Raw genomic sequence first — 15,750 nt, forward strand, 5'->3', positions numbered from 1 at the left:
CAGCGAGATCATATCTTTAAATGTGCTGCTGAAACAAAACACGCCGGTTATATTAAAAAAAGCTATCTGTATGACAGATCTTCTCATACCTGCTGGCTGACATTTCGTAGAATGAGTCAATGAGTCAGGGGAGGACTGCGACCCAGAACAAACACCTCCCACCTGATCTCTCGCTCATCTTCAACTCACTGTCTCTGTGTCTCTCAAGGAAATGATTTCAGGGCTTGGAACCTCCTCTGTTTGTGTTTTTTTTTTTTTTTTTCCAAATCTTGAGAATAATATCCCTTTGTGAAAATTTCCTGGGAAGTGTGAAAAGTAAAATATCTTTTCTTTTTTTTTGCTATTGGACCATGTTTGAAGTTTAATTTTCTTAACTAGAAATGTGAAACTGAAGTTTCTCTCCCTCTGGAATGCAACTCCGAGTATCAGCTTTTCCAAATATTGTATGGATTATATCACAAAGGGTGACAGCAAATTGAGGATTAAATGCTTAAAATCATATGTTAACCAATAGGAATGGTGGCGATGTAATGCTGTGCTGCACTTCAACAGCATTTCTGTGGCCGGTGAGGAGGAAGTGCAAACATTCCTGTCTAATGATGGTGAAAATAACCTCAAACACATTGATATGAAAGTCTAAGTGGCAGAGTTTGAGTTCAACTGATTGCAGTTCTTCCTCAGATGGCAAAGAGCCGGAATTTTCTCTTTTCGATTTTTTCTTTCTTTTTATTTTTTTTTTTGTGTCTTTGCAAATGACTCTTAGTGTGAAAAGCGAGGCACTGTGTGAAGAGATGATAAGACACAATGTGTGGTGGTCTGTGCGAATTTTCTCTACTGTGGTGTGTTTGGGACACAGCTCTGAGGTGTGTGTTGCAAAGAAAGGAGGTGGCAACATTGTATGAAGGGAACACTGCAGAGCATGAACGGCGCAAAAAGAAAACGAGAGAGGAGGGAGAGATGAGAGCGCGAGGCAGGGGAGAGAGGAATTTCTCAAGAAACACACTCAGAAAAAACAACAGTGTCCATGGCACGAATTCTCCAACTGATGTCGAACTGTGAAAAACACGCCATAGAGGGAAATTCCCCCAACACGCACACACACTCACTCACACACACACACACACACACACACACACACACCGGGTAACAGAGAAATGCTGAAAAACAAACAAACGTGACTTGTGGGCTAAAACAGGGAGCAAGACCAGCTTGTTGCAGCAGAGGTCCGCAACATGATCAAAGCGAAGAAATACACAGCAATAAGATCATGTGTGCGTGTGTGTGTGTGTGTGTGTGTGTGTGTGTGTGGGTGTGTGTTTGAGCTCAGAGCTTCAAGAAAATGCGAGCTTCGCTCAGAGATGGAGAAGTGGAAGCCCAGCGCAACGCCACAGCAGCAAAGAGTCACGGCTCCGTGCCTTCAGATGTCCCGCTCGTTAGGAGACACCGCCCTGTCAGAGTGTTCAAACCCCGGCCGAGGGGGCAGCCGCTGCACTCCGAAAGACACAGAGGAGCACGGAACAATCCGCCCGACAAGTAAACAGAAAGCTGATTTCCACCGTATTGATTAAGGCAGAGAGGCCTGCGAACGCTGTAGTGAAACTCTCTCGCCTTGTTCAGTCACTTCTAACAATTCTGCTCAATTAGGGCCCCTGTGACAAAAAACAAAACAAAACACAACAAAACCAGAATGGCTTTTGGCATTTTATTAGCTTCAAAGCCACAGTGGCATTCGCTGATACGCACAAAGTTGATTTGTCAACAAGTTTTGTTCTGAGTGTGTCTGCGCTGGTGCTAGTTTCATTATTCACATACAAGGCTCCCAGTACGATTTCAGAGGATGCTCAGCAAATCAAAGTACAGCCCCCAAAAGACGACAGCAACGCAGCGCGCGTCATGTGTGGCTGCTCTGGAAGGACTTTGAAAATCGATTGATATCAGCATCAGTGATCTGTTATTCTCTCTCTATATGCCACACAGCCGCAACAGGCAGACAGCCACATACACTCAGCGGAAACCGGCTCTGATGTGAGTACACAAACTGAACAAATTAAACCAACAATTAAAAACACTGCAAAACCACCAGACAGTTAAAGCAGCAGTTACTTACGGCACGGCACGGCCTGTGTGTTGCAGTCCTTCACCTTTAATCTTAACCATTTTCTCTCTTTAAACCAGATAAATCCTCCTACTCACTTCACTCATGCATGCTGCACATCCTTGTTTAGCTTTTGCATTAACCACATACATGTAAAGTACAATTACATGTTGAATGATTACTGGTAACATGCAGTGGTGCGTGTCACACTGACATGAAAACATGTAATGAATGAGTCAGGGTCTGAAATGGGTCAAAACTCGCTGGGGGTAATCCCACCACAAAGGTGTGTGTGAAGCAGGGTGAACCATGTGGCTCTGATGGACGCACTACTCAAGACACAGAATGAAAAAAAAAAAAAAAAAACACAGAAAAGTTAAGCACTCATCTCGTCTTGAAGATTCCTGCCCCGGCTATATATTCTTAGACTGCGGTGAGTCAACTCTACACATCCACAATATATTTTTGTAGCCTGTAATGATGTTAACTGAAGTTAAGCGCAGAGCTGACAGGAACCGCAAAATGAGAAGCTTTACGTTTCTCACAGGTACTTTCAAAGGGAAGTGGTCAGTTGGCAACATTATCATCTTATCTTTTGTAGCTGATAATGACACCTCTTCATACGCTGCCAGGTCTTCTTCATAGATTGGGGGGAAGAGACTTTCTGTTGTCTTGACATTTGCTTTTCGGCTCTGTGTGTATGTCGTTAACTCGACACAGACAATTCAAGGTCAAAACAGAACCATTACTTCTCATTTATCTGGTAATCTGTGTTCCTGGCTGCTCTCTATGAAAGACAAGACAGACATAGTTTGTTAGTTTCTGGCAGCTTTTTTTCACATTATCAAACTAAAAATGGCTAACTGTTCTGACACTAGCATGTGCAACAAACATCCATCAATAATAAAAACACAGCAACAAGGTTTTCTATTTGCAAAAAAAAAAACAGGACAGAGTGTAGGGAGGTGTGCAGAACAGATGTGGTTTTCTGCCTTCCTCCTTTGAAGGTTTCCTGTGTGCCGCTACCTACATTCACCACCGTGTTTACCTGTCGTGTCGACCACCACAGAGGCAGAAAAAAGAAGTCTACCTTGACTGACACCAACTTTAACCTTCAAAGCAAATCAATGTGGGTTTCTGTCTGAGTGCCACTTTTGGAACAATGCAGACACATGCAAAACATTTGATTTCTGACATTAGAACAAGATTATTATTCTTTTTTCTTTTTTTTTAAGTAAAGTGACCATTTCTTAGTACTGGATATTACAACATTTGTAACTTGTAGGTTTTCTAAACTTTATGAAAATCATGAAAATGGACAGTGGGCTCAGATTTCTAATAACAACATTACCACCGTTTTCACATTACACTATTGCAAGACACAGTCCGTTTTAAAACAAATGGGCAAGGCATCTTGAAAGCTTTATATTACACACATTATATTGTCGGATATTGTCAGCAGAGAATCGAATGTGAAAAAGGACTGTACTGCTATAAATGGATTATCGGGGATATATTTTTTTTTAATTTTCAAGGATATGGCTCTGGTCAACTTTTATTCAAACACAAACAAGATGTGATTATACTGATTGAGCCACTGAAAAAAAAAAGGTGCAGAAATATTCTACAATATCAAAGTTAAGTTACAGATCTATCAATAAGCGGCTGATGGCTGGTTCACACTATGCCTGCTGCAGATTTCAGTAACTGGTTTGTATCATGTTTGCTGTTATTATGGAGGTAGAACTGAGACTGATCGAATATAAAATAAGACGCGCTGCCGGCACCATTGAGAATTTCCCCACTATATCAACTGTGTTGTTTGACTCACCTTCTGTGTTTGTGACTCACTAGCAGAGACAAATTGACTTAACGACTGTATACATACTGTGTGACTCTGTTTGGTGTGTGTGTGTGTGTGTGTGTGTGTGTGTGTGTGTGTGTGTGTGTGTGTGCACATATGGAGCTTCTCGGTGTTATTCGAGCACCGTGTGGGCCGCATCGCGCCCTGCGTGCATCTGCTGCACTGGAAGCGAGACCAGCGCTGGTGAGAAAGGTTAGCTCGGTTAGGAGGAACACGTTATTTGGAGTTGGCGCTCTGCCTCCTCCTGCGGCCCGCGATGGTTTCCGTGTACCGAGGGATCGGTGCTGGAATGCAGTAACGGTCACACAGGGACCCACGCACTCACCGCATTGTGAATCAAAACCCAAACTCCACTTCATTAGACTCCTGTCATTGCAAAGACTCTCACACCACTCTATAAATACCCCTGTCTCCCCCTCTCCAAATTTGTTTTCCCTCTTTTTTCTTACACATGAAAATGCTCAGGGACCGTTCCAGCCTTCTGATGTGGCTCTTTATTTTGTACGTTGGCGCAAGAAACCACACAATAGTGGCTCCTTTTGAATATTAAAACATTCTCTGTCAGGGTACAAAGGTTCTGAAGTTTTTTAATAGGGGTACACGCTAAATAAAACCTCTCTTTGAGCTTAACAGTTATGCAATGTGGGATTTGGTTAGTTCGACTTGAGCTGCAACCTTTAGTTACTACAGGAGATTTGTTTTGAGGGTAACACAAAAATGCCTGGTATCCCGCTGGCTTTTGTCTGTTTTAAACATCTGTAAATAAGATCTCCTCGAGGTGTTGTGCGTGATACAGTGCTCCTGAAAAAAGGGAGTTTACTGCATTGAAAAAAACGTCTTAATGTAACCACTTAAAGCAGATTTAAAACACAAGATATAAGAATTTGAACAAACCCACATTAAGATATAAAAGATCAGAGCAGACCACATTAAGGTGTTCGCCACACATGCATGAACAGAGACACAATAAACCCCGACTGCTGCTACAGATGACAATATTAATAATGCTGCTTGGGCATTTCTCAGTGAGGCTGTTTAAGAGGCACCGGCGTTTAGTCAGCGGTCATATGTTCAAAAAGTTGCTCTACAGTGAGACATTTTGTTCTGTCAGACGCAGCCTCAAGATGAGATCCTGCTTTCCTGTTCCTGCCTCGGTTAACATACAGACGGGGCGCCATCCTCTGGGTCAGGCCGACATTACAGCTCTCAAAAGTGAAACGGCGGTGCCGACAGCCGAGTGACCACACGTGACCTCAAGGGCTTTGTAACATGGAAGATATGCCTTTGTAATGCCTCTCTCTGCTTTCCCCCATCACTTATCTCCTGCCTGTAAACATGCGCGGAGACGGTTGATCCCGCTGCTTTGTGATCACACGCTTGTTGTCACTGTGCATGAATCATCTGCATATTAGTTTCAGCTCGGCCGTCCTGTGTGCACGGCTCGTGCACGTGAAGCCCCAAACCGACGCCTAGAAAAGAAACTAATTAAAGTCACGGAGAAAAATGCAAAGGCAAGCAGAACCGCACAAGAAAGTGTGTGCATGTCATTACTGACCTGGCCCATGTTAGAGTGAAAGAAAAAAAAAAAAAAAGTGATGGCAAGAAGAGAGAGAGGGAGAGAGTGTGTGTGAGTGTGTGTGTGTGTGAAACCTCAACCAGTGAAATAATGTACATAAAAAAGACTCAACAAGAAAAACGTTTAAAAAGCAAACTTGGGGAGTTTAAGAGGATCTTTGATGTGTATCAGAAGAGGAAAGCAGCCTTGCGACTAGGACGACAGTAATTTTAAGTCGAAGCAGAAGGCTGGCTGACTGGCTGCCTTACTGGCTGGCTGGCTGACTGCCTGGCTGACTGACTGTGGTCTTTGATGGCGCTGGCTGTTTGAAGTGGTTTTCGGGGGATGGGAGCAGCGTGTGGTGTCAGTGGGACAGGGGAGGCGCTCGGGGAGAGAGGAGGTGGAGGTGGGGGGGCCTCGATGGCGACCGTACAGGGCCGGGGGAGCCCGGGCTGGGAGGAGCAGAGGATGGAGGGATGGAAAGAGAGACGAAGAAAAGCAGAGGTAATGGATGAAAGTGGAAAAAAAAACCCAAAAAAAAAACAACCCAAAACCAGTGACAGGGATAAGAGGTGAAAGAGCTGAGATACACGGAAACGCAGATGAGGCGGGATCAAAGGGATGATAAGGGAAGAGCAAAAGGAGAGAACGCTGAAACAGGACTGAAATGAGCGACTCGCATAAAGAGGGAGAGAAGAAAGGGAGGAAACTATAAGTCAGAAAAAGTTGAAGTTGTGCGGAGGTAAGCAGAGAAAAAGAGAGAGAATGAGGAAGTGACCCCTCTATATCTGCATCTCTGTCGATCTGACGCCTGGCCACATTCGCACCTTTAACTTCTATCATTTAGATGACGTTGCCTCCTCTGATATGCTGCCAGGCTGCCTCATGGCTGATTTCCCCTTCATCCCTCCTGCAATGCAGGACATATGTACTGTATATTCATAACCGTTTCCCCGAGGTACCAAATGTAACTGCACCGCTGAAAAGGAAAAAAGGAGGAGAGCAGTTCTGCATGACTTCTGGGTGTTTTTTTCTTCTTGCCGTTTCCATTTCTTACATTAATCACTAAATAAGAGCTCTTTAAGATGTTTTATGGTTTCATTGCTCCTAAGTAATCATATTTTAAAAGAAGTTCTTTCCGAAAAGATGAGATAAGAGATATCTGGCAGATGTTATGTGATGATAATGACCGTAGTGGATCGTGACACACTGCACGACTTCCTTTCACACACAAAATACTTCCGATGCACAAATCCTGCTCTTTATACCTGAGCTAGAGATTCAATCACATGATCTCATACTTCAAAACGCTAAAAACCTTTTGCCTTGTATTGATTGTAGCTGTAAAAACATTATGTTTAAAAGCATCAACTACAGTAAAACAGCAATAATTGTTGCTAAAAACTAATCATCACTCATATCATGAACGTTGGCCTGTGATGCTGCCGAGTATTTCCTTGAAGGTACTTTTCGTGATGAAGAAAAAAACAACAGCAAAAAAAAAAAAAAAAGAATGAATGAGGGTTAATTCCTGTGGTAATTTAGTGCCTGAAAAACATCCAAGTGTTCTCCTGAAGAATCCAAATGGAGACAAAATGGAAATATTTTCAGAGAGAGACACACAGAGAGAAAGAGAGAGATCCTTTTTTTTAACACCTAAAGCTTTGACTGTTACAGGTGGCTCTAAAAATCAGTGAACCGTGTTCTCTCCACCAAGGAATGTGTTTACTCCCCGCTGCGTGTATGTACATTATGTGTGTGTGAGTGTGTGATAGGTGGTACCAGGTGATCACAGGTACAGGGAGACACACACACACAGATCGGGGGAGTTAGCTGGCTGGCCTTTTGCACACCTTTCTCGTGGTCAGTCCAAGTTTTACTGTTTTTTTTTTTTGTTTTTTTTCTCTCACCTTGCCTGGTAGAAGCAGCAGAAGATCTGAGCAAACAGGGTTTACAGTGGTAAAGCTGTCAGGTTCAGATGGACTGTCTTCTTAAAGCCAAAGCAGATTCCTCTTTAAAAACTCTATTCTAACTATATTACCATAAACAAGTTCAGAAAAAACAAAAGCAATAATAAAGATTGTGACAGAGACATTTAAAGTTGTTGTTACTTAAAAGTGATTATGCTGTTTCCTTGTTTAGCATGCCTGAAATTTAGTTGCTTATTTTTGAGACAATACATTGTGTACTTAAGGAAAAGAAACATTCTAATATGAATCATGCCAATATTTTACTAGATCAGAGAGGAAAGAAAAAAACAATGACTGGGAAATATATGCAAAGAAAAGTCAAATTTTGCAACTAATTGAACAAAACTAGCTTTAGAAGTGGTCATCTTTGGGCTTTGTAAGAATGAAAAAGATATTTTCATGATGTATTTCAGATCAATTATGATAGGATTTTATATATTTGCATAATATAGCCAGAGATTGACATTTTGTTCTTTTCTTCTATGAGCAGTTCATCAAGATATTTGACTGAACGCTGACTGTATGATAATGCATTTCAAAACTACATACACCAAAAATACCCCAAAACCAAAACCTAATATTGTTTAGTCTTCGCTAACACTTTCCTCCTACACGAGCCACAGCCACAACATTAAAACCACATGTCAAACATCGAGCAGGTCCCTCTCGTGCCACCAAACCTTCCCTGACCCACCAAAGCATGGACTTTATAAGATCAAGCGGCAGATCCATTAAATCCTGGAGGTTTCGAAATGGGGTCCCCTCAGCCCGACTTATTTTTCCAGCACATCCTACAGATGCTCAACTGGCTTGAGATCTGGGGAATTCTTAGTCCAAATAAACACCTTGAACTCTAGATTTCATGATTTTTAAACGATACCAGAACATTTTTTTTTTTTTTTTTTTGCTGTGTCACAGGCTGAATTATCCCATAAAGAGGTCACATGACAGGAAATACTGATGGTGTAAAGTGGCCTGCGACGTGTATGAATGGTATGCATGTAAGAATGTTGTTTTTACATGTGAGAGCGGAGCACCTCTGAATATGAATCAGTTCGTTTCTGCCGGCGCCACGTCACTTTTTGTTTGTTTGAATCACACTGACAGAAATTATGACGCTAGTTCCTTTAAGGATGTTCTAACAGTCACCACGTTTTCTTCACTTTGCTGAAGTCCATATGCACCACCCTTTAAATGACTGGCTGAACTTTATTTTATAGTATCTGGCATCCTTCCACTCACATCACTGTCACCAGATAGTTGTGTTTTTAGTATACCGGCACAGGATTAACTTAGTAATGTAATGGTTTTGAGAAACAAGATATTTTAGTACGGTCGCGGATGGAAGGATTAACTGAATGCTTTAATGGTTTATTCCTTGTTGTAGCAATTAGCAGATGATTTTCAGGATATGAGCAGGTAAGTAAGATACAGGAAGAAAGTGTTACTGGCAGGTGCAATGTTTTCTTGCCTCAGATTTAATTAAGACTCGTTCTTAAAAACAAAAGACAGCACTTCTCCTGACTGATGCTGACATGCAGCTAATTTAACTTTTCCTCGTGTCACCCAGTACTTTATCTACTTCCTTTACTGGCATACACTGGCAAACTCCCAGGAAGATAAGTGGGGCTGCCTGCTGGGCGGCTTTCTCCCCGTCTCCTCCTCTGCCTCTCCTCTCGCTCTCTGCCACCCATCTGGCCCTTGTAATACATGACAGCTGAAGCAGGGTTTCCAAATTTAATTTGAGGTGTGATAAAACAGCACATATCTATAAATTGTGTGCAGAGAGCTTGCCGATCTGGACAGTTTGAAACTCTTTCTTCTGCTAAACATGTGCAGCGTATCAAACGCACAACCCCCAGGCCGTCTGCAATAAATGAAGATCCCCAAATAGACTTAATGGTGAGAAGCTTTGCCAAAGCAACGACAAAGGACATAACAATACCACTGCAAATGGAGTATGTCAAGAACGCAAGGGATTCATTTGCAGCGTCAAACTTTACAGTATGTAAACTTTTTTTCCACTAGATAAAAAAGAAAGCTTTGATGGTGAATATAAAAATGCTTCACCATTAAGCCGCATAAATAGAAGCTGGTGTTGAGTGTGTGACTAGATATCATGACACACACACACCTCATGAGCTCTGGGGCTATTAGTGCTATCTTACAGTAGAATGGGTGTGATCCTTAGATAAATGCTCAGCCTTCAAGCTTTTTTTTATGACGCTATTAGTTCTCCGTTGTTCTGGTCTGTTAGAGCAACTTATTTTGTGTTTAACATCCATGCTTTGAAGACCTTTTTAATAAATGTTGAGAGACAAAGGTGAAATTCATAACGTTGATTTGCAGCAGTTTGTAGCAAAATAAACGTGTGTGATATATGGAATAGTTCTGTCTCCTCTTGACACAATGGGAAAAGCAACATTCACATGCAGGAAATCTTATGGCAGAAACTTATTCTGGATACATTAAACCTGCAGTGGCAGATCCCCCCAGGCTGGACACACATCCATCCATCCATCCATCCATCCATCCATCCATCCATCCATCCATCACAGCTTACTCTGAAGTCAGGATTAACCTTCAACAAGTCAACAGTCCATCGAAAGGGAAAAACAAAGACAAGGAGAATCACACACACCCACATCTACACACATTTGGAGTCACAATGACTCCCGAGCACATTTTTGGAAACCTCACACGCCACACAGGAAGAGCATGTCAGCCCCAAACAGAAAGTCCTCAAAGACAGAACTGAATTTGGGATATTCTCACTGGGAAATTACAAATGAATAAAACCTGCATCGCCGGGGACACACCCTCCCTCTGTCCAACACCCCAGGAAAAGAGAACAGCTGAGTTCATAAAACAATATTTTGTTCATACATGAAGAGGTCAGATCACCAAAGAGTGTCTGTACTAAGTTTGCAAACACTGGCAGTGAACGGAAAACATTTCTTACAGGTATTTCTCTTTACTATAATATGTGACTTTTCTCTAACCACCTCACACCACCCATCCTTCTCCCTGGCCGACTGTCACCAGAATCCTGCCACACAGTATATAAATTACCTAACTGCAACTCCGACGAGAGCATTTAATCATTTTGAATGTGCAGAACCCCGATATACAGAGCCAGCCCTATAAACACAAACGTCTATGACTGACTTTGAGTCTGACTAATCAAAATTACACCATCCGAGAGCCAAATGCCACAACTCCCTGAATTTGTGTCACATTAAAGTGTTCAACTGAAATTAAAAGTCGTCTAACAGTTCATACAGTATTGAAACAGATGAAATGTTTCGACCTGGGCAGTGTCTAATATTGGGTATTTCCATTTGTGTACGTCCATGTAGAGCACTGCATTCTAATACATCTACTTGCGCAGTGTGTGGTTTCAATGCAGCATTTCCTGGGGATGGGAACCACAGTGTTTGACCTCAATCAATCAAAACATTTGCTGGATTTGTTCGCTCAATTTTAATTAGGTCAATAAGTGTTTTGGGGGATTTGGGCACTGTGTCCTTCATTTAGATTATTCAGCTCTGCAACAGTTGGATCTCCCTGAGTTCAGCGGTTTTGTGTCGAACATTCAGATCACCATGAGGACGCTATCAGGGCACTGGGTTGAGCACATTAATGGAATGGAAGTCCACACACACTGCATGTGGAAACGAAAATGTTACATTTGAGCCAAACAGTGCTGTTCTTGTTGAGAGAGCCAATGCATTCTCTGACACCGTCATCCCAGTTATTCTAAAGTGATTATTTTTTTCCCCCAAAGAGAGCTATTCAAGTTGTCTGGAAGAGTGCCTCACACTATTGCAATATACATTGCTGTAAAAACATAAATCAGAACGTTAATGTCTGCTTTTTTCCAGTGCTCTGTAGCTGAGAATCACCAGTGTGGCAACCATGAGGCAGGAGCATACAGAGAGGCTGCTTTGACTCCATCTGAAACATCAGAATGAGCAATAATTGAATAAACATGTGAAAAATACCAGAGGGACTCAATCAAGGGATTCCCCATTACTGCTCTGCAGATCTGGCATCAAGCGCACAAAGCAGGGACGAGAGAATCCTGTGACACTCGGAGCTCTGGGAATGTGGAGGAACAAATAAGGAAACACTTAGATTATCCCACGTTCCTGTCGCCCATCCTGTCTCTTGTCCCCCCCCCCCCCCCCCACACACACACACACCCCTGAGGTCCCCCCCATCCCTTGTCTTCTCACGCCGAAGAACTGTTTTCGCCGTCTTCGGTCCTGTCAACCCCATCAGCTCCCCATCTCTGTCATCCTCCCCTCCGCTCGTCTCATTCTGGCCCTCCCACCCGCTGGTCCTGACGCCTGAGCTGAGCCCCTTGAAGAGTCCCGGTAATAAACTGTGGTGCCTGGACTCTTCATTGCCGTCTCGCTCTCCCCACCCCTCATCCCTGAGCGCTGATACATCTGCCGTTAAAGTCGGCCCGGTCCAAAAGGCCCTGCCCCTCAAACTCTGTACAGTACAAGCGCGTCAGTCTTCGGCGTTCCAGCGTTCTCTCTCTCCCCCCCCCCCTTATTCTCTCTCTTTCTTTTTTCCCCCGCTTTTTTGTTTCTCGAGTCCTTTGTGTACAGTGTGCTATGCTCACTGTGGCAGCACTGTGCCAGAAAAAACCCACACAAACACACACGAACACACACACACACATATATATGCACACGTACACAGTCACAGACACACAGCTGGGCCCCAGCTGCATACAAAGACTAGGGTTTGGAAATCAATGAAGGAGAAAGAAGAAAAGGGGAAAGGAGTTTAAATAAATTGGCACTTGAAAAAAGGAGAAAAATGAGAAAGGGAGAGAGGGGAACAGAGAGAAAGCTCTCTCCTAAAAAGACACATTCACTCAATAACAGAGTTTTAATGAACTAACAAAACATGAGAAGCCGGGCGCTGGGACGAGATATGTTTGTGAGGGGGTGCACGAAACACGGCCTGACATCTGATTCCAGAGTAAAGTTTGAATGAGTGTGATTAGTTTTGTGGATGTCCTCCTGGCAGAGGTGCCGCGCTCGTTGGAGAGAAGGGGAAATCCCATACACAAAGGATAAATTAAAGAAATCAACTGAAAACTTCAATCTAAACAGTTGGATACACTTACAATGAATGCCGTCCACCTTCCTTTTGCAGCATGCTACAGGACACATAATAGATATTTGTAAACTTCTTAATTGAAGCAAATTTAGAAGAAAAAGTTTTTTCAAGATTCCCTAGAAAAGCACTTCACAGTAAAAGTTTTTGCAGGCCTGTCATGTTTGGCTTTAAAAAACAAGGCAAGTTGTGTTAAAAAGCATTGAAATGATAAAAACTGTTGATGATTTCAGAACAATCAAACTCTAAAGTTATCCCGGTGGAGTCAGAACTCGCTGTTTAAGGTGACCGTGACTGACTGAGAGGGTGTTGAACCATCGGCTGTTGTCAGCGCCTCGCTAATTAATTTCACACGCTTTGAAAGTCAAACCTCTCCCTTTCAGCCAGTAAATGGAGGTCGTCATTTCAAATGTACACGTTTCCTCTCTTGAATCCGCGACTGTTTTCAATCTGCCAGGAATGAAGAGTTGTAATTTCCTCGCATTGCCTGATATTGCTGAACATTGACGGTTTTATTGGGGGAGACAGAGACATAATCAATAGGCGCCTTGGAGAGAGAAGAAAAGCCAGGGCTACGCTTTTTCTCTTTCTTCTGGTTTGGAAAAGATCCCCAAATCGCTGTCTTATGAGACGGGCCTGCCAAATTCATTTGGTTTTATCAAGGACCTTTAACTTCCTGCTCGCACAGCCGCCTCTGGCCCATGCACACTCGAGAATCCTACACACAGCTTTAACACACGTTTCACATGTGTGACATGCGCCATGTGTAAAGAGCAGCACACCTAACTGGCAGATCCGCCAACCAATCGCAAGGGAATAACAGACGAAAAAAAAAAAAAAAAAATGCAAAAGAAAACCGCAGGCCGAACTAATTCGTGAAGTAAAAATAGACGGTGTGTGACACATCAAAGATAACGTTCGTCAACATGACATTTAAAACTGTTTCAAGATTCCCAACCGAGTATCAATTTATAGCCAGTTTCCTGTTTTCCTGTTCGCTTTTTTTGAAGAGCGAGCTCGAGTTGTTCACATCCAGTAAGTTTCTACTGGAAATTCTCTGCAGGTGATGCCTATCTCCCCTCTGAGGTCTCTGCAGGAATTAAAGGAACTGGACGGTTTTTTTGCTGGTGGTCTGATAAGTGACAGGCCCTTGTCAGTAAGTGTGCGGCGCAGCTGATAGCTTTCACAGTGGTGTGACGCTGTTGATTTGTGAAATGGAGTGCGGTCGGTCGACAAACTGCTACGTGACAGTCAAAGGTGAGACCGTGCGCGCGCGTGCACGTGTGCACACAGGAACCCAAGAATGCAGAGTTGCCCGAGAAGCTTGACACCCGAGTGGCACTTCACCGAGCTTCACACCTTTCTGAATAAAATGAGGAAACACTTACAGCAAACTAATAAACAAGCAAACTGACTCCTCACGGCAAATAGACTCATGCCGGGTGCCTGTCAGATTAGAGGCAAACAGGGACAGTGTTTGGTTTGTGATGGCTTTGGTATGAAGAGAAGCCACCAAGTGTGAGCTTCCCCTCAAGTATTCTCAAAAGTGTCAAAGAAGAAAGTGACCCTTTTTTTCCCTCTGGGATTAATATTCCACTCACAGCTCGAGCCATGACTTTTGCACCACAAAAAGTCAGCTGAAGGACACTAAAAGGCTCTCATCAGCAATATTCTCCATCACTCAAGTTGTAATGGTTAAGTTAACTTTGTTTTCCTTGGAAATAAGTTGTAAGTGTAATTTATGATTCGATTGGAAAGTTTACTTGTGCAATACCAAATGTGTTAAATTCACATTATTAAGCAAGTGTGTGTGTGTGTGTGTGTGTGTGTGTTTGCTCCCTTTTGTGAACACACAGCCACACATAAACACAATGCTGCCAGATGCTTGCAGCACAAAGTCTCAACAAAGTCATTAAGTTGTGCATGCTGTCTTAGAAGTTCCTCTCTGAGCTGCTGTAGGAAGTGCTTTCACAGAAACTGATAACTTGGCGGTCATCTGAGGCTATCCAGTCACTATTGATAAGATGATTGATAGTCATGTAATAATTATAAATGTCAAAATGTACAGGACCACAGAAGAATTCCCACATTCACTTGTCAAGCTATCTCATTTCAAATGTTGTTTAAAAAAAAAATGTTAACCTTAACGTGTAATTTGCTTTTGCAGTGCAACACAAATATTTGAATATTGATTATGTGTTGATGTGCCTTTTTTTATATTTCAAATGCCAATAATTAATAAACAAAGCAAAAAAAAAAAAAACTATCATAAGGATGAAAATGAAGTGAAGATCTTGTTTTCATTTACTCCTTGATTCTACAGGCTACTTTTAAACTAAATCACAATTTTAAAAACTAGTATTACATTGACAAATAGAATAGTAAGAAATCAGCAAATAAAGTCTCGACAGAAAGTTTGGTTGTATTCTTGAAAAGTCACAGAAAGGGACGCATGTACGAGGAAAACGCGCTCAAGTCAAGAGCAGTAAAGTGGAAAAAGGTTTGAGTTGGTTAAAGAGGCAATTTAAACAGGAATACAATAAACGAATTAATCTCATTAAGAAAAAAAAGTGGTGTGGCTTCTACCGAATCAAATTAACCGAAAACAGTTTTCCTTGTATTTAATCGTGTATATAAACGAGGGAAGAACAAAACATGCGTTCAAAAAAAAAAAAACACTTGATGATGTTGTTTTTTTGAAAACATTGCTTAATTGCATTGTAATTTCAGTCAGAATCACCAGAACGACATCCACGAATTACTGCTCATCCCTGCAATTACTGCAGCAACAAGCCATAAAGTGTGGAGAAAGTGTCTGAAACACACAGTTCGGGGTTTCTTTTCTTCTCAAAAGCCCGGCAGATACCGATGCGGCTGCGGCGCCTTGACGTCCGACATCTGCCCGCATCACTGACCAACTTCTCCAAACTTTGCAGCGCTTTTGTGCTTCTTACCTCTGTTCCTCCTGGGGTTGGCTTGCTTCCTGCGCTTTCCCCTGCTTTCCTCTGTCATCCCCCTGCTCTCTTCTGTCATGACCGCGCTCTATTTCTTCCCCTTTACAAAAATAATAAAAGAAAAAAGAAAGGAAGAAAAGCAGAAGAAGCGGTCGTCCGGGGAGCTTGCGCGGAGC

General features: G+C 42.5%; 1 protein-coding gene across 1 annotated transcript in view; it reads right to left on the reverse strand.

Moving 5' to 3' along the window:
* The window catches only part of LOC115388699 (zinc finger E-box-binding homeobox 2), a 29,471-nt gene extending 13,721 nt beyond the window's left edge, over positions 1 to 15,750 (reverse strand). Inside the window, exon 1 of the mRNA XM_030091946.1 lies at positions 15,575 to 15,750. Coding sequence (XP_029947806.1) covers positions 15,575 to 15,653 — 79 coding nt within the window. The 5' untranslated portion in view covers positions 15,654 to 15,750. The remainder of the gene's footprint in view (positions 1 to 15,574) is intronic.

The sequence above is a fragment of the Salarias fasciatus genome, chromosome 5 (genome assembly GCF_902148845.1).
Source record: "Salarias fasciatus chromosome 5, fSalaFa1.1, whole genome shotgun sequence".
Taxonomy (NCBI): Eukaryota; Metazoa; Chordata; class Actinopteri; order Blenniiformes; family Blenniidae; genus Salarias; species Salarias fasciatus.